We start from the raw sequence: 21,076 nt of genomic DNA on the forward strand, positions 1-21,076 counted from the left end.
TGACCATGTGCTTTTTCTTATGAGTAGAGGCATCTTAAGATGCATATCAGGAGATATAATATCATGAGGATCATTAATATACCATTTTGTAATATTGTCTTGGGAAATTCTTAGGAAAGAAAAAAATCTTGCAGTTGTAGGGTAAAGTGATTTGATTTAGTCATCTGTGTATTTAAAACTAATTTAGACATGTCAGTGCAACTGTGGAGCTTAAATATAACTGTATATGCATTTCATTAGTTCCAAATGGTGATGTTCTTCCCAACATATGTGTTACAGTCTGACCATTTTTAATGTTGAGCAGTAAATATTAAATTTTATTGGGGCGCAGTTCGCTATTTTGCACATTTCATTTGACATAAATATGGTGCAGGGATAAAATGGTTGGCATCACAGATTCATTGTCCAAATGAGATCAGCAAAACACGGCAGAACTCATATTAACTTTTTAATTATAAGAGGTCTATCAAGATTTTCTTTGCTCCTCATCTCCTCCCTTCGGCAGCCACTCTGCGGTCAGTCATGTGGGGTGTAGCCTACCTCGAATATCTGTCCTATTCGGTAGGCGGGGTTGATAACAAGCAGTTCTGTCTTCTTGACGGAACAGAGCAAGAACTAAAACAGTTTAACATTATGCTGTCGTTATTTACAGCGGTCAGGCTTATCTCCACTGAACGCTTCCGACGCCTAGAGATACGGAATGCGTTAATCTGTCAAACCTAATTTTCCTATGAAGTCGACTGGAAGTGTGACCAACTTTCAGAGGAACAATTTACCTGTCTGTGAGCGACAAGGGATTAATTTAGTCTCACCGGATCATACGTTTTCTCTAATCTCGGAGGAGGTACACGTTTACATAATTTTATTTAGTTACACACAGGGAACAAGCAACAACTTTTACTAAACGGTAGAGAGCAATAGTTCAATAAGTTTTCCTCTAGGCTATTTTAAGAAAGACATTGAGATTTACGTTATTATAACAATCAGCAACTATTTAAAGAAAAAAAAATGACAACAGCCAAAGTCTTAAGTTATTTCTTTGCGTGCTTAGTGGGACACTTTATCTTTGCCTGCGCTCAAATCAAAGATTCCAGTCAGCGAATGGAGTCTCACACCGTCAAGCCCGGTCCCGGCAAGAACATCTTTACGACATATAACATATCCGTAGCCCGACGGTCAAGAGTCCTCCCGCCAATGTGTACAGGGCCCACAGAAATCAGAGATACCTTTAAGTACATCAACACAGTAGTTTCGTGCTTCGTGTTTGTGATCGGAATTATTGGAAATTCAACCCTGCTCCGGATCATTTACAAAAACAAGTGCATGCGGAACGGGCCTAACATCCTCATTGCAAGTCTCGCGCTGGGAGACCTGTTGCATATTGTAATAGATATTCCTATCAGTACGTACAAGGTAAGTAACATCACTTAATATGAAGTATAAAAGCTGTTTATTTTGCATATATACTTCTAAAAATATAATATCAATTAAATTAAATTGATTGATTAATTAATTACATTGATTCATTATAAAATATAAATAAAAAATATACCTACCTTCTCCTTATTCACCTGTGCATATCAAATATTTTGCCCCTGTTAAAAACTTCAACAGCTTAAGGGCATTTCAGAAGCTTTCTACTCATTTCAGAGCAACAATGCACATGTTTTCAATTTGTGTTTCACAAAATGGAATGTTCTTTCTGAGACCTTAGTCTAGGCACAGTACTGCATATGTAGTCAGATCGATTTGTATGTTAGTTTACATCATCTTAAAATTACTTTTACAAATCAGAATTGTTTTATCTTCAGGTTCATGCAGCACTAATTGTCTCTTTCAGCTTCTGGCTGAAGATTGGCCCTTTGGGGCTGGACTGTGTAAACTGGTACCTTTCATTCAGAAGACATCAGTTGGTATCACAGTGTTGAGCTTATGCGCATTAAGCATAGACAGGTATAGCATATTCAACTTACTATTCAATGTTTATTTCTGCTGTGAGCAATTTATATTGTTTATAATGCAAAAACATTGGATATCTCAGTCTTGCTATATAACACTGAGCCTGTATTTTAGGATTCATGGATTGTAATCACTGATTGCTTGTTGGCTAAACAGTTGGTTAGGAATATACCAAATATGTCCGTGTCTAGCATTAGCTGGCAATCCCTCTCCATCTGAAACCTTCAGACAATGAAAACTAAGAGGAGATGCTCATGCCTGCCAGTGCTCCCATCTCCTTTCCCAAGGTACCGGGCTGTGGCATCTTGGAGCCGGATCAAAGGGATCGGTGTGTCCAAGTGTACGGCCATTGAGATCAGCCTCATCTGGGTGCTGTCCATTGTACTGGCAGTGCCTGAGGCCATTGCTTTTGACATGATCACCATGGACTATAAAGGCGACCACCTGAGGATCTGTCTGCTGCACCCCATGCAAAAGAGCCCTTTCATGCAGGTGAATGAATGCGCAATGAACGTCCCGTGAGGCTTCATGTCACCTGTATTAACATTGCAGAAGACACAGCGTATGGACATTGGGAATTTAGATGTTGATCAGGGGTTTGATGTTGATCAGAGGTCAGATGTTGACCAGTGGGTTGAATGAGATGTCAGGGGGTTACTTTAAATATTAGCAGGGAAATATGTGAGTCCATTTTGCACACTTGAGTGAAAATGGTTCATGGCTGGGCCATAATCCCAGCAGTTCTCTCAGTGGTTATATAAGGTCAAATTCAAGTGGATGGTCATATTAGAATTACCTGCTTAAATGTACTTGCTTGTCAGTTGCCTCCACGAATCAATAACTCTTTAAATTATGCTGTTAATGTGTTTCACCATAATGTAATTATGTTGTCAATGTAATAATGTAATAATACCCCCGTAATGTGTTGTGTTTGTATTTCATCAGTTTTATAAGTCAGCAAAGTACTGGTGGCTGTTCTGCTTTTACTTTTGCATGCCACTGGCCTGCACCACCATTTTCTACTCCCTCATGACGTGCGAAATGCTGAGAAAAAACAATGGGGTGAAGATTGCTCTGAGTGACCACTTGAAACAGGTCAGCATGCCCAGCCTTGAAGCAGCATAAGTCAATAAAGCAGAAATTGTGTCAGTGCTGAGTTTTAGGGAACAATATATCCAAAGTCGGGGAAGTGCTTCTTGCCTGCATCCAATTAAAATGGAGCAATGTGTTTTCCACGCTCTCTGTTAGGCAACTGCAAACAGAATGTGCACATGATCATATCATGGTTTAGGCAACTGTCAACTGAAACTTGATTCGAATCAAGTTAATATACTACCAGACATGAGCAAAAGACAAGTATATGTTGTATATCTGGTCTCCAACTTGAGTTTGGTCAGAGCCCCCTCACACTATGAGCCCACGGGGCATGTGCTGTTTTCTTCCACAGCGGCGTGAGGTGGCTAAGACTGTATTCTGCCTGGTGCTAGTGTTTGCCCTGTGCTGGCTGCCTCTGCACCTGAGCCGCATCCTCAAGCTGAAGATTTATAATGAGGAAGACCCCAACCGCTGTGAGCTCCTGAGGTGAGATGTGCTGGTATGGTTTGTTTTCTGTCAGAACACCATCAGCTCAGGGAGCTTTTGAAGTTCATTAATTTGAAGGGTTTCAGAAAGAGAGTGTAGTATGCATGTGCACATCTGAGAAAGAGTGAAAGAGAGAGAGAGAGCCCTATAGGGAGAGGGGGAGAGAGAGAAAAGGAGACCTACGTGGAAGCAGAGAGACCACCCTACACACTGCAAAGGAGTATGTGTGAGGTGAATATAAACACGTGTATACTTTGCTGTGTTGTTTACCACCAGCTTCTTCCTGGTCCTTGACTATATTGGCATCAATATGGCATCAGCGAACTCGTGCATCAACCCAATAGCTTTATATATGGTCAGCAAGCGCTTCAAGAGCTGCTTCCAGGTAAGAAGATGGGTGGAATATCACAAGTTATATTTGTCTTAAATATAGTAAGTGGTCCAAGTCACAAGACCCACTTCTGGGTCCTAACTGAATTATCATCATAAATAAAACCATGACTGGCATCTGATTCAAGCAAAATCCATTTAGCATCAATGTGAATTCAGCCTTTTATATAAAACTAAAGCTTCATTTAAATTCAGTCAGCTCTGTTCAGTTTGTCTCAACAAAGTGAGCTATGCACATTGCACTATGGTATTGTACCCTCCGAAGTCTGATCTAATTTGTCGATCTTTCTGCTCTCCTGCTCTCCGTCTTCCCTGTCTAGTCTTGCCTGTGCTGCTGGTGCCTGCCCCCCAAAGTGTTGGCTACAGACGAGAAGCAGTCCTGCATGAAGCTGAAGGATCAGAGCAGCAGCCGTCTCACGAACAAGTACACATCCACGTGAGTACTGGCCTGGGAGCAGCTTGGCGCGCTCAGCCTGGGTTCCAATATTCGGGGTTTAAAACATGTAGCTCTTTCAGCGTCAGTCAAGTCAGAGAACATGCAGTGTTGATACAGTGAGTTGTGCACTGACACTAGGGCCAGTGCCTTTCTTTCTGTTGAGCCACAGGAAGAGGCTGGCTAGTCTGCTCCTGACAGGAATATGACAACACATGGAGATGATTGCTCCAAATTGCAGACCAAATCGTTGATCCTTCAGAGTTCCTTCTGGCATTGTCAGCTGAATGAACCTTTTTAACATTGGAGCAAATGTCACAAATTTCATTTCCCTGTCAAATTATATGGACAAATTTGGACTTGTACTTACTTTTGGCTCACTAGGTGAATTCTTTTCCACCTGTTTTTTTTTTTTTTTCCAACTGGGGGAGTGAAAGCCCTTATTGTATTGTGGTGAAAGTCATAACTGAATGCTTTTGTGTGCATTATGCTTTGTAGTCCATATAAAGCTCAAAAACCCAAATGTAATGATTCATTTATGTTAAATGTTTTACATCCTCCCTTAAAAGAACTGGAGAAGTGTCTGCTTTGGGGAGAACTCAACAAAGCCTGGTTTGTTCTGAAGTCACTTATCCAAAGATGATTCAAGAGTATGTTGCAGGGGTTTAAGTCAGTGGCCTTAATCATTTAGCTCCTTTCTAACTACATAAAACTATTTACAGTTACTGAATATCCCAGAAAATGAGAATGGAATTTGCTGAAGGGGCTGGAGTTACCACTATAAAATAAATGGGAAGAGATCAGGATTTCCTAGAGTGTGGATTTCTTGCAAAGCAAACCTCCATTTCAAGTAATATAAACCTTTCACTCATGGCAGTCAATCATGGGAATGTCTGCAGTATGCACACATTTGTATATGGTACCATGTACATTGGTATCATTCTCCAGGGCATAATAAGCCTTACATTCTTTTAGTGCTTATGTGATTTATGTTTTATTATGTTACATTATGTTACAGTACTCTGAATGTGTTGCCAAGTTTTTAACCTTTTTAGAACTTAGCATTATAAGTCACTAACATGTACTATAAGAAACATGTAGAAATTTGTCTTAGTGTGTGTTAAGTGTGCTGGACCCTTTTTTCCATCTGGAAGGTGCCGGTAGACTGGTTATGTCTATCTGTTGCCTTCTATGACTCTGAATTTCAGAATAGGCTGTTTGACTGCATCCTGTTGTTATATTTTATACATTTTCCCACTAATCTTTTCAGAGAAATCTGTATATGTATCTGGTTTGGCTATACATATGTACTTACTGCTATTAAGACATACAATTCCTATGGTATGCTATTTTGTTTATTACATTAGCCAGTTGAACTAAACTGCTTCATTTGTATACATGCATACATTGAGGCTTTAGAAAACACTCTTTGTGTTAGCTTGGTCATATGATTTGTTATGTTTTATGTCATATATTATTTGTATTTCAACTATATTGGAGTATTTCAGTACTTATGTGGTGAAGGTATTGTACATATAACATATCTATGATATATAAACAAGCTGTTTTGTAACTAGAATGTTTTGTATATTTGTTTTGTATATTTTGTTATTTTTTGTAATATGGAACACAATAGGAACAATTCATATTCTGTGCTTTAACTATTTATCTTAGCATGACTGTGGAATAACTTGAGGATGTAATCAATCATCACCTTGACCAATCAGTCTCAGAAAACAATGTTAATCATATATCTTATGTACCTTTTGGAAAGAAATTGAGAACAACAAAAATCAGCAATAATTGGTTTAGAGTTGGCAAATCACCAAGAGCTAGTCCCGAACTCATCTAGCCCATATTACCATATTACTTGCATGGACTGCAGTGTGGGTAATATATTTTGGTGGGTTAGCTATGTGACTCTATAAAGCTGCTTCAGAGAGCATATTGGAGTCGCTTTTGCTTTTGATTTATGAGCTTTGAACTGAAGCTTTCAACCTCCCCCTTGTTTATGGCTAATAAAGATAACTCAAACTGAATAGTGCAGAACTGGGTTATGACCGGAATACACACAGAAGACTTGTCGACTGCAAGCCATGACTGATTTTGCGATTTTATACTGCTGCTGTACTAAAGCAAGCTAATCAACCTTTATCACACTATTGTCTGTATCAGTGCCCCATCTTATGCCAAAGTCACATGATTAACCGGAGGCTATAAGAGACTGTGTGTACACTTCTTTCTCTAATGATTCTCTGCAGTCCCTCCCTTCCTCTAAGTGATCATCATGCACGCTGCATTAATACCATGAAAGGTCCCCTCTGTGTCTGCCGGGGTGTGAGCCTTGCCCCTGCACACCCTCCCTCGAGGGCTGTGAAATCAGCAACAACGGCACCACTGACCGCTGGAGCAGCTTGCTCTCGACCTGACATAACCTGTCAGTCCCTGGCGAATCAGGTCAGCCCAAAACCTTAAGCGACCAATCAGATTAAGTTCTGGGTGCCCTCAGCCATGGAAACAGCAAGTGACAAATGGGGAAGGTTGAGGGTTCATCAAAGTGCTTTTGCAGAATGCTTGCTAGTTATCCCTCTGATTTCTAAAAGATTTGAACAAAATTATTATTCTTGTTGGGTCAAGAAAGCTTGTTTTCACATTTATACTAAGGATCACAGTGTTGTACAATCATAAAGGCTGTTACTGTATATATGTGGTTTATTTCTGTGTTCCATTATGAAACGGCATTGTGTCCTAATGCTCTTTAAAAAAAAAATTTTAATTTAAAAACGTTCTCTTTAGGATTCTTTTTTTCTCAAATGCCACTCAGAAATGTCAAAAATGCAAACTGCATGAAGCCTTTCAGCTTCAAAGCAGTTTCTTGGATGAAAATCCTCTGTTGTATCCTCTGTTTAAGCCTCTCGGCAAAGAACACCCCACAAAAATAGTCGGTACAGATATTTGGGAGAGCATCCAAATTTCATGGGTTTGGATAGCTGTTATCTGCGACCTCCAAATTTCCCACAGTTCTCCTCCATTTAAGACAAATCCGCTTCATGTGTTACCACAAAGCGTTCTCCACCACCCCACCAGCTCAAGCTGTTGAACACTGTGGCCTAGGCCTAAATATTATTCTGTACTCTGTGATTTTCAAACTGCTTGTGTCACTGACTGATGATGTACCACAGCTGATTATGCAGCAACTGACTCCAAAGGACCGAACATGTAACGTCATTACCAGATGCCCCTCAGAGGCCTGTGCCTGTCAACACAAATTCCTCTTATGTAGTTGTAATGCTGTTTGACAAGCCTTTCTATAATTCTTCATAGCCTTATACAATCAGCACATGGCCACCATAATGTGATGTACCAAAAAAAAAAAGAATCAGTGCTGGAATGTGTTATACATTCTCCTCACATAGGTTATCTCACCCATCTAATGCAATTTAGACAGTCAGCAAGAGCAAGTTAACTAAGTTATATCTGCCTCAACGTTTACTAACATTTAGACAGGAAAGTAAAAATAGGCATGCACATACTTTGGACGTAGCAGTTCAAATACATTGGACGGGATATGTTGAAATAATCGGAAAATCAGACCTGGGAAGCCAGAAGAGAGCCAAGGGAAGGTATGAAGGGTTTGTATGCATACCCTATCTCCACTTGCTAATTGGAGGGTGGAGAGACAAGAGATGGCATTCCACTTCCAGGCGTCACCTTTTTGTCAAATAGATAAACATGTGGATAGGCTGCGGATGCTCAGTCATCTTATAATTCTGTTTCAAAATCAGCGACTAAAATGTTTAAAGCACAGCCCGAAAGAATAGATCAGTTTATTATTGCTATTTATTTCAGGGCAGTGCTCCTTGTACTTTCATTCAAATTCAGTTCACATTGCATTAAAAAATAATAATTTCTACTGACTGTGAAGGGCTTGGGGAGAAGGGAAGTGCTTTGATATCAATTTCATTTCAGTTCATTAAAGTACCTTTAATGCCTACTGTGGTTGAAAAAGGGAAAAAGCATCTATTCCCTTGCTCCCTGAGGATGGAAAAAATGAGAATTTCTGCAGGAAAAACTGGCTTATATCAAGTGTCTTAAAAGACAATGCCTTCAGGACATTGAAGCATCATGGCTTATTTGCTTAGGCTTTTTTTTGGTTAATGAACTGAATATTTTGTGGAACCCAAATAAACATTAGAAGGTGCTGAGGTGGCATTCCTAAGCCTAACAATTACACTGAATAAAAACAGCAGTTACCTACTTCTTTAGTAAATGCAATGTTCATCTTATGCGCAAAACTAATTGCAAAGTTAGATTAGTACGCACCGCCCTTTATTTGACCAGGGGTGAAGGCAGGTAAACTCTTTAACAATCATCAATAACAAGATCATGCACATAAGCACAAATGACAGTGGGCTGTGAACAGCTGTCTGCTCTGAATTATATATAAATTGGCCATGAGAATTGTGGTCTAGTAATGAAATGTAAATGATAAAAATGGGCCAGTTCTTTTTTGAGCACCCTCATACATAAAATTGAACAAATGCATTTTTTGGCCTAAATAATATGAGTTCTCCACTAAAACGGCTCTTTTGATCTCCTACCCTCCTTTCTGCCAGAAAAAAAACAGCATGTGATGACAGATTCGGCCAGATTCAACTCATTATTTGGAGACTGATTTAAGAAAAAGAAAACCAATAAGTCTTGACTAGCTTGTTTATTTATTGGCTTTATTTATGTATCTCACCATATGCTTCAAACGTGACCTGCGGTCACTGATTTACCCTCCCCTACCACCAAGGACCATGGTAAAACAAGAATAAAATAAAGATTATAAACATCACAAATGCACTTTGAATGGCTTTAATTAACTTGAAGCAAACAAAATGAGGGGTTTTTTTTTATATTGTTGCAATTCAGATAGTGCTCAAGGCTCAGAAGAACATGACTGTCCGATCCAAAGCATATAGAACATCTGGTGGTGAGGAAGATTGGCACCCATTTTTATTTTGGCAAAGAAAGGGGTAGGAGGGCTGCTGAATGTAGCTGTTAGGTGAGGCCAGGAGAGAGGTAGAGTTCACACCCTCCAGGAGAGAGGTAGAGTACACAGCCTCCAGGAGAGAGGGAGAGAGTTTGCACCCCCCTGGAAAGAGGGAGAGAGTTTACACCCCCCTGGAGAGAGGGAGAGCGTTCACACGGTCCAGGAGAGAGGAACAACGTTTGTACCCTGCATATCAGGCCCCACAGGCCGCTGGGCTGGGCTTCACTGAGAGGAACACATGGAAGGCCAGGGGCAACAACCGCTGGGAGAGGTTGGCTCAGAATGCAAGGAAGCGTTACAGTGAGACACTCTTCCATCACACCGCACTTCATGCCTCACATCTGCAGTGTTAGCTTGGGAGCAGATCTAACAGTGACCCCTACTGGGCAATGAACAGGTTGCCCTTGCAGGAGACAGCCTGAAGATCAGGTCCCCTTTCCAATGTTGTCACTGCAGAGTTAACCAAAAGCTGCTTAGCTTTCCTACACAGAAGATGGGAAATTAAACAGTGCCATATATTGTATGTGCATATAGCAACTGTCTGATGTGTGTGTGACTCTCTTTGACATATATAATCCAACTAAAGCTCTGAAACAGCCATTGGGTGTCAGCAGAGAGGCGATTAGCAAGCACGTTCTCTGGTGCCCCCGGGCATGTTACCAAACTATTTGAATATGCTCTTTGCACGCCTCTGCCTGTTAACAAGCTGTGCAGTTATCTCTGTTTCCCTGCGGTGAGGGCTGTGTGCATGGTTGCCATCGGTGCTGTGGTTCTGTCCTGACTGTTTCAGTGGCAGTCTAAAAGTAGAAGTAGGTGTGGCCTCCACGACAGTGCCCGCCCAGCCACTCACCCAGCCTGGAGAGGAACAGAAGGAGGAACTCACCTTACAACACAAACAACCAATACTCGTCCCAACAGAACACCACCAACCGGGGGGATGGGAGACAAGATCTGTGGCCACAAGCTTTAAGGTATGTAAGCACCTTGCACCTTAAGGTAACCAGGCACGAAGACAGGAACAAAAACGTCTTGCTGGAATGTGAATGCGCAGCTACACAATGGTGTCTCATGACAGGGCCAGGCGGAGAAGACCAGGCAGAGGAGAAAGTGAAAGTAGCACGAAATTGGCGGTTGACAGGAAACATGTTGGGTTGTCAGTTTCCAGTGAGTTCCTCGTTTCCATGGCTGAACGGCTGTGGTCCTCTTTGTGTTATGACAGGAGTGATCAGAGCAAAGTGCAAACAAACCCATGATTAAAGTGTCAGGCATGCTGTTAAGAGCCTTTCAATATGCAAAAGATTGAGGCTTACAGGTTTGATGGCTTATAATGGTAGGCTTCCCCTATCATGTTTATTCATTTGGGATGATTACTTATAATCATGTTTAATTGTTAGTGAGTGACATGGTATTGTATTCCTAGCAGTGTAGAAATTAGCACATTACAAGTGCGTCTATAGCTGTTTGTTAATGATCTTGGGATTTATACCATAATTTGCCTGCAGATTATTTGAATTCTTACAAGCTCTAGAGGTAAAGAGGCATTTACATTAGATGAGATCGTAAACCCATACCACAGAAAAAAAAAAACTTTGTTGGCATAACAATTCTCTCTTAATGGAAAGCAACTGAGAGTAACCACACAGTTCTTGTATGGCCAGATCACGTGGGGTGTAATGGAAACTGACAGAGAGAGCATGAACGACTGTGGCAGTATGTGCCCACACCTGAGTGTACACAACCTTTAACGGTGTACACGGCGTGCATGTTTGATATGTATATCTGAAGACACCAGGCAATATCAGACACCTAGAAGGGGCACAGAAATTGACTTAGAGCATTGCAACATAGTGAAAACATGCACCCACCCCAACACCATCTTAAAATAAAATAAATAAATAAATAGGCCAAGGTTGATAACAAGGATGTCAGAGACAGCATAAACTAGTGTGCAGATAAGCGGTTTACAGTGCTGTTGGCCTGTCTGTTAGACTTAATCATGAACAGTGCTGGAGGGGAACATGGGTAGTGTTCGGGGGGCATAACAACACACGTGGTGAGAAGCAAAAGTCTGCTTCTTGCAGGGAGTTTGACTGTCTTATGACTTCTCAACAAAATGTCAGTGGCAGCTTCTATAAATTCTGTTTCTGGGATTTGCATAAGGGAGACATCATCCTTTGGAGGGCCAAAGTCTCTGTGGTGCCTTTTAATCATGCGCTGCTTCATAAAGTCTTACATGCTGTGGCCAATGTGTGCTTAAGTTTCCTAAATGCTATTTTCATGTCGTAGGCCAGGAGGGCTAGCTGTGACTACAAATGGCGTCTTTTCCAGTCACGTGATGCGTCTCAACTATGACCGCTATAATGTGCTGGCTGAGTTCTCCTGTGGTGCAGAACAATGGGATGGTTAATTGTTAACATGAGAGCAATGGGTCATGGGAAGGGTTCTGCGGCTGCCTGGACGCGTCTCTGAGCGCCGATGCAGGGCCCAGTGAGCTTCTGCTGCACCTCGACCCTGAAAACCGCCTGCCATGTGTCTGTTCCGTTCCCTTCCCCCAATGACCACTGTCAGGCAGCCCTAGACTGTATGTGTGCATTTGTGTGTGTGTGTGAGTGAAGTGCGTGCGGGTTGGAGGCTCTTTGTGTGAGATAGAACTACAAAGATATGTGACATGAAGGAATGAGACAAAACAGACAAATCAGACCTATGATGTTCGTGTTCATCAGCAAAGTGATTTTTAAGTAGATTTTTAAGACAATATGTGCCAGATGTGCTGCATGGTTTACGTCTGTTGCTTTGAGGTCTTTTTGAATCGATTACCTGATATCAGGCATGTCAGAGTAGTCACAATACATCCCCCAGTATTCTGGTTAGAGCAAACAGAATTGGCTACTCCACACCAACAGTTCAGAGGCATCCTTTTTGAACATACAAAAGAAATATTGCTATTTCAGGTAACTTGGCAGATATTTTTAAGGTGTATTAAGGTACAGCACTTTTTTCTAATGCTATTAATGGAAAATTAGAATGGTTCAAATAAACTGTTACCCTCTAAGCGGAGTAGGGATTTTACACAATGACATGATGTTAGAGCTGAGTTCCTATGCAAGAAAAACCCCTTTCTTTTTTTAAAGTGGTCAAACGGACTCTACAGAGTTAGGTGGCATGTCTAAAATGAGTATTGTGAGTAAAATGAGTATGTGCAGTATTGTGCAGTCCTAAAAAGGAGTCATGGAACGTGAATAAGCTTGGAGCTTTCTTTACTTTTGATTCGCCTTGTTTTTGATATGGCACATAAAAGTTTTTTTTCCATTTTTGTTTTTTCACTCACATTTTCTATTATGCCTTTAGACCGTAAAGAGCTAAAAGCTCTAAATTTGTTCGAAGCACAGGTAATTAGACAAAACTAGAGAAGAAATTAAATGCCCTGCTGAAAGGCTACTGTTTAGGAGACAAACGCAGTGGTTACAACAACAAAATAACTTGCACCAGCAGTTACCACACGAAACTGGCCATCGAGACAGCACTGCTGTTTGTTTCATTTCCTGGCACAGGGAAATCATGTTCTCTCCGTGAGGCACCACAGAGATCACACACCTTTCAAACTCAAGCAAAGGAATACATATTCACAATGCAGTTAACCTTCCACACCAAACACAAGCAGGTGTGCTGTCTGCTGAAGGACAGAAATGTAACCCTAGGGAGTTTAAATGCCTCAAAGCCTAAGGTGCCTCTAGTTGTCCAGGTGTGCCTCGCACTAGTCCAGTTGTCAAGGTGCCGTCACCATGCTTACGTCCTGTAACATGACACCAAAGGAGGGAGTGGTGAGGTAAGGGAGGAGGGGGAATGGGTTTATGGGTGTGTGTGTGTGTGTGTGTGTGAGAGAGAGAGAGAGAGAGAGAGAGAGAGAGAGAGAGAGAGAGAGAGAGAGAGATTTTCATAGGACAACAGCATTACTGCAGTAGGCAGAAACAGGCTTTTCTGGTATAACCCAAAACATTTACTGATTCACTGGAGTATCCAGACATTTGCAAACATACAAACAGTAAGCAAGAGAGAAAAGTCAGTATGGTGATCTCCTAGGCGGCGGTACAAAAGGCACTGGTCATCAAAAAGCCTTGCTGAAGCGGCTGACTCTACTGCAGGTAATGCTGATGTTTACTTACTGACATTACTCTGCTTTACTCCTGAGAGCTTCTACATTGCCTTTGTTATTTCTGAACTTTGAGGCATGGCCCCAAAATGAACATGTTTGTTTCCTTTGATGACCCTTTGAAAGACAGTGGATATCATAACTTATATTCAAAAGACACTGTATGTAGTTGAGCAGGTTCAACTGAACAGTGTTTACCATATTTAATATGCTGTTAAAATAAAATACATTTGGAATGCTATCTATGCAGCTCCTGTGGTGATACTATAATTTTGTTTTCGCGTTTTATATAATGGATATATAAGAATACACAGACTTATTTTGTTTTGGCATTTTACATACCTGATATAATGGACGTCATTTATTATTACTACTGCTGAGTGAGCCACACAGAAATGTTGACATGTCCATTCACTGCTGTTCTGAACCCATGGACTTGTAGCAAACACAAACTGCCTGAGGCCCTTGTCCACAGGCCCCAAATGAACAACTTACCCTTAAAGCATCAAAGGTTGGTGAGATAAACATCAAAAAAGCAAAGAAAAAAAAGAAAGAAACACATGACACATTCATCTAGTTGTAAATGCAATTCCATTCAAATTACTCCAGTGATGTCTGTCATAAGCTCTGTTCAGCCGCCTGTCATTGGGCCTCCAGTTTGGTTAAGTTTCCTTTGTTAGTGCTGCCAATCAGCCTCTCAGCCTTTCCACCGTCCTGCCTGCAGCTGCTGTTTCAGCCCACTCTTGTCTGCCCTGACGTCAACGACACACTTCCTTCCTGTTTCATGCATGGTGTGTCTACAAAGAGAGATAAGGGAGGGCAGCCTGAGCAGACATGGAGGGAGCGAGAAAACGGTGTTTACAGAGCACAACGGAAGAACAGCCAATATACGTGATATAGCGTGGTGGCGGGTTGGAAAGGGTACGGGAAGCGAATGTGAACAGATATTCTATCGACCTTGGATGGAACGTCCACTAGATGTCTTTGCCTGACGGTTAGAGAGAGTACGTAGAAACCAATGATGGAACAGGACTGTTTGCATTTACCAAAAGAAATGTGCCATCTCTCCTGACTGACTTACATAACAGGGCCTGGCATGAGCGTTGGACGTCGTGCCGAGGCGATCCGTAGCAGCCGTGCTAACCTGCAGTGTTCCTCTTTTTCAGGCACACAGCTCCGCACATGTGACACAGCTGGATACTGCTTCAGACAGCCAGCACTGTAGAGAAGACTCTTGGGTGTTTTTGTGGTGGTTATTTTAGCATGGCTCCTCAGGCAGACAGCACATTCCCAGGCCTTGGAAAGGGCTGCGAGTTGAACTAGGCCTTCTTTGGAACGGTAGCTAACTGGTCTCTTGCATATGAAGGCCCGCTGTGATGACACCATAGAGCTCACACACGTGTTCAGCATGGCCACTGCAGTTCAGCAGACTGAGAACATCTGGGAGGATGCAAGCAAGCATGATGATGACAGTTTGCAGGTAAGCAGTGTTAACAGCATTTTCTTTTAGGTTTTCCAATGTATTTGGGAACTTGAAAAGTAAGTTACTTAAAGTTGGTTTGACAATCATACAAATAAAAGGAGATGGGGTGCAAATGCTGAAAGCCCATCTCTATTAATTATTTGTATGGTGGTTTACTGTAACCTTGATTCACTCAGCCCACTCCTTTTATGGAATAAGCTAATGCTGCTGCCAAGAGGAAAAAGAAAGAAAAAAAAAGTGATTTTCACGCAATGCTATATCGAGAACAGTCTGACACTTCAGCCACGATATTACAGTTACCCACCCCCACCCTTGTGCTATGTGCAGCTGGCAGATCCATCAGCTTTTCCAGCGGTAATTGTGGAGCAAATGCCACACGCCCACCTCCTCAACTACTCAGGGCTGACTTGTGAGCAGTCACTCTCAGGTGGTCACCTAGGAACAAGTCTGGAGCAAGAGAGTGTCGAGGACATGCCACAGCTGACAGGTGAAGCACAATTCTTGCTCACCTTTCCACTGAAGTCCGTGTGTTTCCGGTTTTTGAACCAGCCTCGCTGACAGTGAAGTCCCAGTCTCAGGGGCAGCGTGAATGGGTGGGAACGCCAGAACTAGGTCATGCGCTGACATGTATAATTCGCATTAAGTTTTTAAGCTATGCTCTTTTGGGCAATGTATAGGTTACTAGCGTGTCTGCAGTTGTCTCTAAAATGTCCGTTATTTACACATTCCACTGTAATTAACGTTTTCGCGTTAACTGCATGCTTCATTTGAAGTGTAACATGTAATCACATATACCAGGACATACCAAATGGACCAGCAGTGTGATTATTTTACTGTCAGAGACCACCCCAGGCCACGTTGTCACGTGGACCGCAGTCCAGGAAGCAGCCTACAGCATAATATTGACGTCGTTGCAGGAAGGGAAGTTTGGTTGGAAGTGCAGTGGAGTCAGAGGTGTCAGAATGTAAACATTTAACCTGGTTTAAAGTACAGTTCAGGCTTCCATCCAAACATAGGATCATCTACATATATTATCAGTATCGAGTTCTCGGAAGTAGGTTTTGCTTGTATAAAACACCTTCACGGTAGCTGGCTAACGTTAGCTAAAGGGTATGTTTGTGCATGATTTCTAGCTAGCTAGCTAGCTAGCTAGCGTTAGCTAATTAATTACAATGTAATTATGACAAATGCAAAAAATCAAGTCTTTGCTATGAGGTTAGCCTCAAAAGAAGTTGCAGGTTACAGCTGAAATGATGGATTTTTGTGGAGTTGAGCTAATAGGTGCCGCGTTTTGTTGTATAACTGGCAGAATATGCCAAGAACTATTGGCTTCATAGCTGACATGCTAGCTTGGGTAGCTAGCTAGTGAACGTTTATCTTGAGTTTTCATTAAGCACAGACTGGTAGCTAGTAGCTAAGCTCTTAACGATGTACGTTTTAACGGTTTGACGAAAGCAAAGTTAAACTCGTTTATGGTTACACGATGCACGAAAAGGGCGGAGGGTAGGGACAATATTTTACATATATCTGGGAATCCTACATGTTTTCAAGAGTGGTAACACGTCTCGCTGTATTGGAATGCCCTTGTGGACTCAGTCATGCCAGGTGATTTTTTACGTTATTTCTGTCCAGTTCAAACTAACAGCCGTTGCTCTTTGTTTAACACCCAGTGGAAGGATATCACAGTGGTAATGAAGATACCATGGAAACGGCAGAGGCGGCTGAAGCCTTGCTCAATATAGACTCATCAGGTCCTTTGTCCCAAGATGAAAAACATCTTTGTAAGTGGATGCTTTTCTGTTGGAGATGGTGTTTCCTTAAAGTTCTCCTTCATTCCGAAATGATGCAATTTCTTGTCTTTAAGGACACCTTGCATGACTTGAAGTGCTAATATATATTTAATTGACAGTATTGTACACTGCCCTTATGCTTTTAAACTTTCACTTGTGTTAGTCCTTAAAGTTTTTGTGTTTTTTCCCCTACCACGTAGCCCATATATTGTTTACTTCTCCTCTTGGAGAGGGCACCCCAGTTATGATGGATGGTATTATTGGACACCAACAGTGGGGCCATCTTCCAAAAGAAGTAATACCAGATAACAAACCAAAAGCTAAAAGAGGTGATCTGCAACAATCAACATACAAATATTTTTTGAGACAGGATGAGTGCTGTATTTACATTGGTAGTTATGATTTTAAGGTATAGTGGTGCTTCATGACTTTCAGGTAGAAAACCCAAACGACCAAGAGCACATTCCCCAATGCCTGACATCACTGTTAAAAAGAGCAAGGACAGCAAAGGTAAGATAAAATTAAATGCAATCCTGTGTGAGGATATTTCAGATTTTTTTTCCATCATCAACCACGTAATAGTATTGGTCATTCCTTATGAAGATGTTGTGTTTTAATGACCTGCAGGAAGTACTTTGTACCTTTGGGAGTTCTTGATTGCTTTGCTGCAGGACAGGAATGCCTGTCCCAGGTATATCAAGTGGACCAATCGGGAAAAGGGCATATTCAAGCTTGTGGACTCCAAGGCTGTGTCTCAGTTGTGGGGAAAACACAAAAACAAACCAGACATGAACTATGAAACCATGGGAAGAGCTCTCCGGTAAGTTTTTTATTGTAGTACATTACACATTGCTTGAATGAAAAGTCACTAAATTATGAAATTGCATCTTTAATTGTTAGTTACAATCATCAGTGAGGTTTTTATTTAAAATTGGCCTTTTATGTCCTTTTTAATAGATACTACTATCAGCGTGGTATCCTGAATAAAGTTGAAGGTCAGAGACTGGTGTATCAGTTTGCAACAATGCCAAAGAACATCGTATACATAGATGATAATGATGATGATGATGGCTGTAATGGTAATGACTGCAGCTTTCAAAATGAGGAGGACGACGAAGACCCCTCTAGTGACCGATCTGTTAAAGAGCTGATATCCTTAAACCACATGCCTTCGTCACAGTCAAAACTCTTTGCCTCAACCAAAGCTCCGAGCAGCAAAGGTCGTCGGGCAGTAAACGGTAACCAGCGCAGTGTAGCAGTACATTCCAGCGAGGTGATGGGCACCACCAGGGCCACTCGGCCCTTGGGCCTCATTCAGCAGCAGCACCTCCCCATCGTTTCTGCCGAGATGCTCAGGACTCTCCAGAATGTCCAGTCCATCCAGCCAGGCCAACACGGGTCAGTCTTCCGCACTGCCCAGCTGCTGGAGAGTCTCCGTGAGAAACAGGACACCATGGAGGGCCAACAGGAGCCGCTGGAGGGCCAGGCTGGGGAAGGAGAGACGGATGTCCAGGCCACCCAGATTGTCACACTGCAGTTAGTGCCGTTAGCATCCGACGATCAAGGGATGGATGGGTCAGTAATGACCTCTCCTCAGTTCATCATGCAGACCATTCCTGACTCACAGGAGGTGACCCTTGTTGTGCAGAATGTTGCATTAGATGAATCCCTGCCACAATCTTGCCAAGAAGGACCCACCCACTGTGAGGTGGCTACCTCAGGGTCGACTGGCGGAGACAACACTTCGGTAGTGACGTTTGTTGAGGGAAAGCACCAGCTGGTGTCGCAGCCTTCTGGAACCGTTATCCATTCTGTGGTCACTGCGACTGAATCGAAACAGATCTCGGGTCAAGCAGAGCCCAAAGAACTACCTGACACCATGGTGCTCTGTAGAGGTCTCAATGGCTCCCAACATGTGCACCAGAGTGCAGATGTGGCTATGAAGGGCACCTCTGAAATGAAGATGGAGCCCCTAAGTGTTGTCATCATTAATGACTCTTGGGTTGGTTACACTTCCAGCAATGAGTCTTCAGGCTAAACTCAGGCTAGATCTGGAATTAATCATCCTTTGTCCAACACCGTAAAGCCTTACACCCCACATTCCCTTGGGACTTGCACATGCACTGGAATTTACAGGCACTCCTTTTCCTTTTCTTGCCATTTGTTTGCACCAGTTTGCCTTGCTATGCTATGGCTTCTTTTAGGTAGGCATAGGATTCTTATTCAGCTTTTTTTCTAAACTTGAATCCTCCCTCACATAAGTGCCCTAATGCATCATACTGCAATGTTATGCCTCAGGGTTGTACTCTGACACAATTGATAATGTCAGTAATGTCGCCATGAAATGGAAGGCCAATCTCTCTAGAGTGATTCATCATAGATGGATTATAATATTCCTGTTTAGCCCTTAAAAGCTAACTGCAGCTACTGTATATGATCCACAGGAGAGATAGGAAGGACTTTGAGACCTCAGATGCACAGAAAGGTTGTATGTTAAGACGTGTGTTTTGCTACCAACCTCATTACTAAAACATAACATTTACTGGTCTTTATTATCTTCCTTTATTCTATATTAGTGATACTGAATGTCACGTACGCCATCTTGGTAAACTGCTTAAGGGGACACAATCATATTGTGATTATATCATGATTACAATCACGTTCGCATATTGTTACATACACCCATTAATTACAGAGCTCCTAGTCTTACCTGGACCAAATATATGACATATCTATGCATATTAACAAGGGATGCTGTATTTTTGATGACCAAATAAATTTTGTTACTAGGAAATTTCATGGTTTAAATTTGGTAATGCTCTACTGATTGTGTTGCATTTATCCCTTATGTTTAGGTGTTTTTGTTTGTTTTGTTTTGTTTTTTTATAAATATACCTGACCAAAAGGCACCAAATATTCAGGTCGTACAAAGTTCTGGCAGTCATTTCATGTTACTCTGTCTAGTATGTACTATATAATGTGTTCTTAGAAGCAGCTAACAATAAACTGTAGCTTCTTCTAAGATGGATTATAGGACCTGCTCAGTGACTGTCTTACTGTAACACATATTTAGTTAGAAGCAGGATGCAGTCTGATATGATTTTCATAAATGTGGCCTGTGTTATAATTTGCAAATAAGGTTTTGTCATTTATACTGGAAAAATTCAGAAACAATGGATGTGAGGGACAAATCTATTTTTGCCTTTTTACCCAAAATTTTTGCTGTGCATATTTCAGCATTGTTTACTATAGCCTTTGTCTCAATTTGCATAAAATTATCCTACATGGCTGATCTTCACAACAGTTTCAAATTTTAGGCACAAGATAATTAGCATTCTGTGTAATGTCAGTATAATTTGTTTCATTTAGAAATCTGACTACTTGGAATGTTTAGTTTTCATACTGACTGTGCAATCCATTTTAATTCTACATTTACCTTCTTAAATGAGCTGTATATTTAAAAAATACTCAAGTGAAGTGCATTTGTTGATTACAGTTTTAGACAGCAAGCTATTAAATGAACCTCTGACCGAATAGACATTCCTGTTTCTACATTAATTGTGATACCAAGTCAGGCTGTTTTTATTTTGTGTTACATGCTATAGTTCTGACAATTGAATTGGGGTTTAATGTGACTTCTGTGTTCATGTTGTTGTTTTTTCTGGCTCACATCTCTGCTTCTCATAATACGTTCATTGAAAGAGTATGAACAATGCTTATGAATAACTAAGCCATAATTTTAAAAGCCTTCAATTACTATATCCTTGAAAATAGCTGTCTTATTTTTCATTAATATTTGATGAAATGATTATGCATTTTTTTTATCTGAAACTATTGCTGATGTTGAACTTTTGCTGAAATTATTGAGTAGCTTTTTTATATCACTGTATTTGATTTTCCTATCCATTTTATAGACCCAAAACAGTTGTCATGTAGACAAATTTATACAGCATGTATTTATGAAATAAAATATTAATCTTCATCAATTACAAGAGACTTTCAAGAGACAGTTTTTCACTGGGACGTGACACCTGAGAAAAAACTAGATTGTTTAACTAAAATCACATTTTATTTTATCTTGGTTATTTAAGAACTAAAATATGAAGATATTATCAGAAACTTTAAATAAACCAACCTGTGCAATATGCACTGGAAATGTCGGTGCATGAACAATTTGTATACATTTCAGAGCAATCGGTATCCTTGTTTTATTGCGTTATTATATACCAATGTTTATAAATAGCCACGTTTT

General features: G+C 41.2%; 2 protein-coding genes across 6 annotated transcripts; both read left to right on the forward strand.

Annotated features, from left to right (window-relative positions):
- The first annotated feature begins 615 nt into the window (after positions 1-615).
- ednrba (endothelin receptor Ba) lies at positions 616-5,942 on the forward strand. Its single transcript, XM_027011827.2, has 7 exons — positions 616-1,413; positions 1,841-1,953; positions 2,247-2,451; positions 2,905-3,054; positions 3,407-3,540; positions 3,817-3,925; positions 4,251-5,942. The coding sequence occupies exons 1-7, from the start codon at positions 1,009-1,011 to the stop codon at positions 4,368-4,370; spliced, it is 1,236 nt and encodes a 411-aa protein (XP_026867628.1). The 5' UTR covers positions 616-1,008; the 3' UTR covers positions 4,371-5,942.
- Positions 5,943-10,252: 4,310 nt separating this feature from the next.
- On the forward strand, positions 10,253-20,459 carry LOC113578508 (ETS-related transcription factor Elf-1-like). 5 transcript variants are annotated; one of them, XM_027011799.2, is made up of 9 exons: positions 10,253-10,372; positions 10,477-10,565; positions 14,718-15,031; positions 15,362-15,521; positions 16,705-16,815; positions 17,025-17,153; positions 17,260-17,334; positions 17,452-17,644; positions 17,782-20,459. In XM_027011799.2, exons 3-9 carry the CDS (start codon positions 14,912-14,914, stop codon positions 18,860-18,862), a joined length of 1,869 nt encoding a protein of 622 aa, XP_026867600.2. In that variant the 5' UTR covers positions 10,253-10,372; positions 10,477-10,565; positions 14,718-14,911; the 3' UTR covers positions 18,863-20,459. The 5 variants fall into 5 exon arrangements, with proteins under 5 accessions (XP_026867600.2, XP_026867598.2, XP_026867599.2 ...); XM_027011797.2 differs by lacking the exon at positions 10,477-10,565; XM_027011798.2 differs by lacking the exons at positions 10,253-10,372; positions 10,477-10,565 and adding an exon at positions 14,396-14,555.
- Positions 20,460-21,076: the final 617 nt, after the last annotated feature.

The sequence above is a fragment of the Electrophorus electricus genome, chromosome 16 (genome assembly GCF_013358815.1).
Source record: "Electrophorus electricus isolate fEleEle1 chromosome 16, fEleEle1.pri, whole genome shotgun sequence".
NCBI classification, from domain to species: Eukaryota; Metazoa; Chordata; class Actinopteri; order Gymnotiformes; family Gymnotidae; genus Electrophorus; species Electrophorus electricus.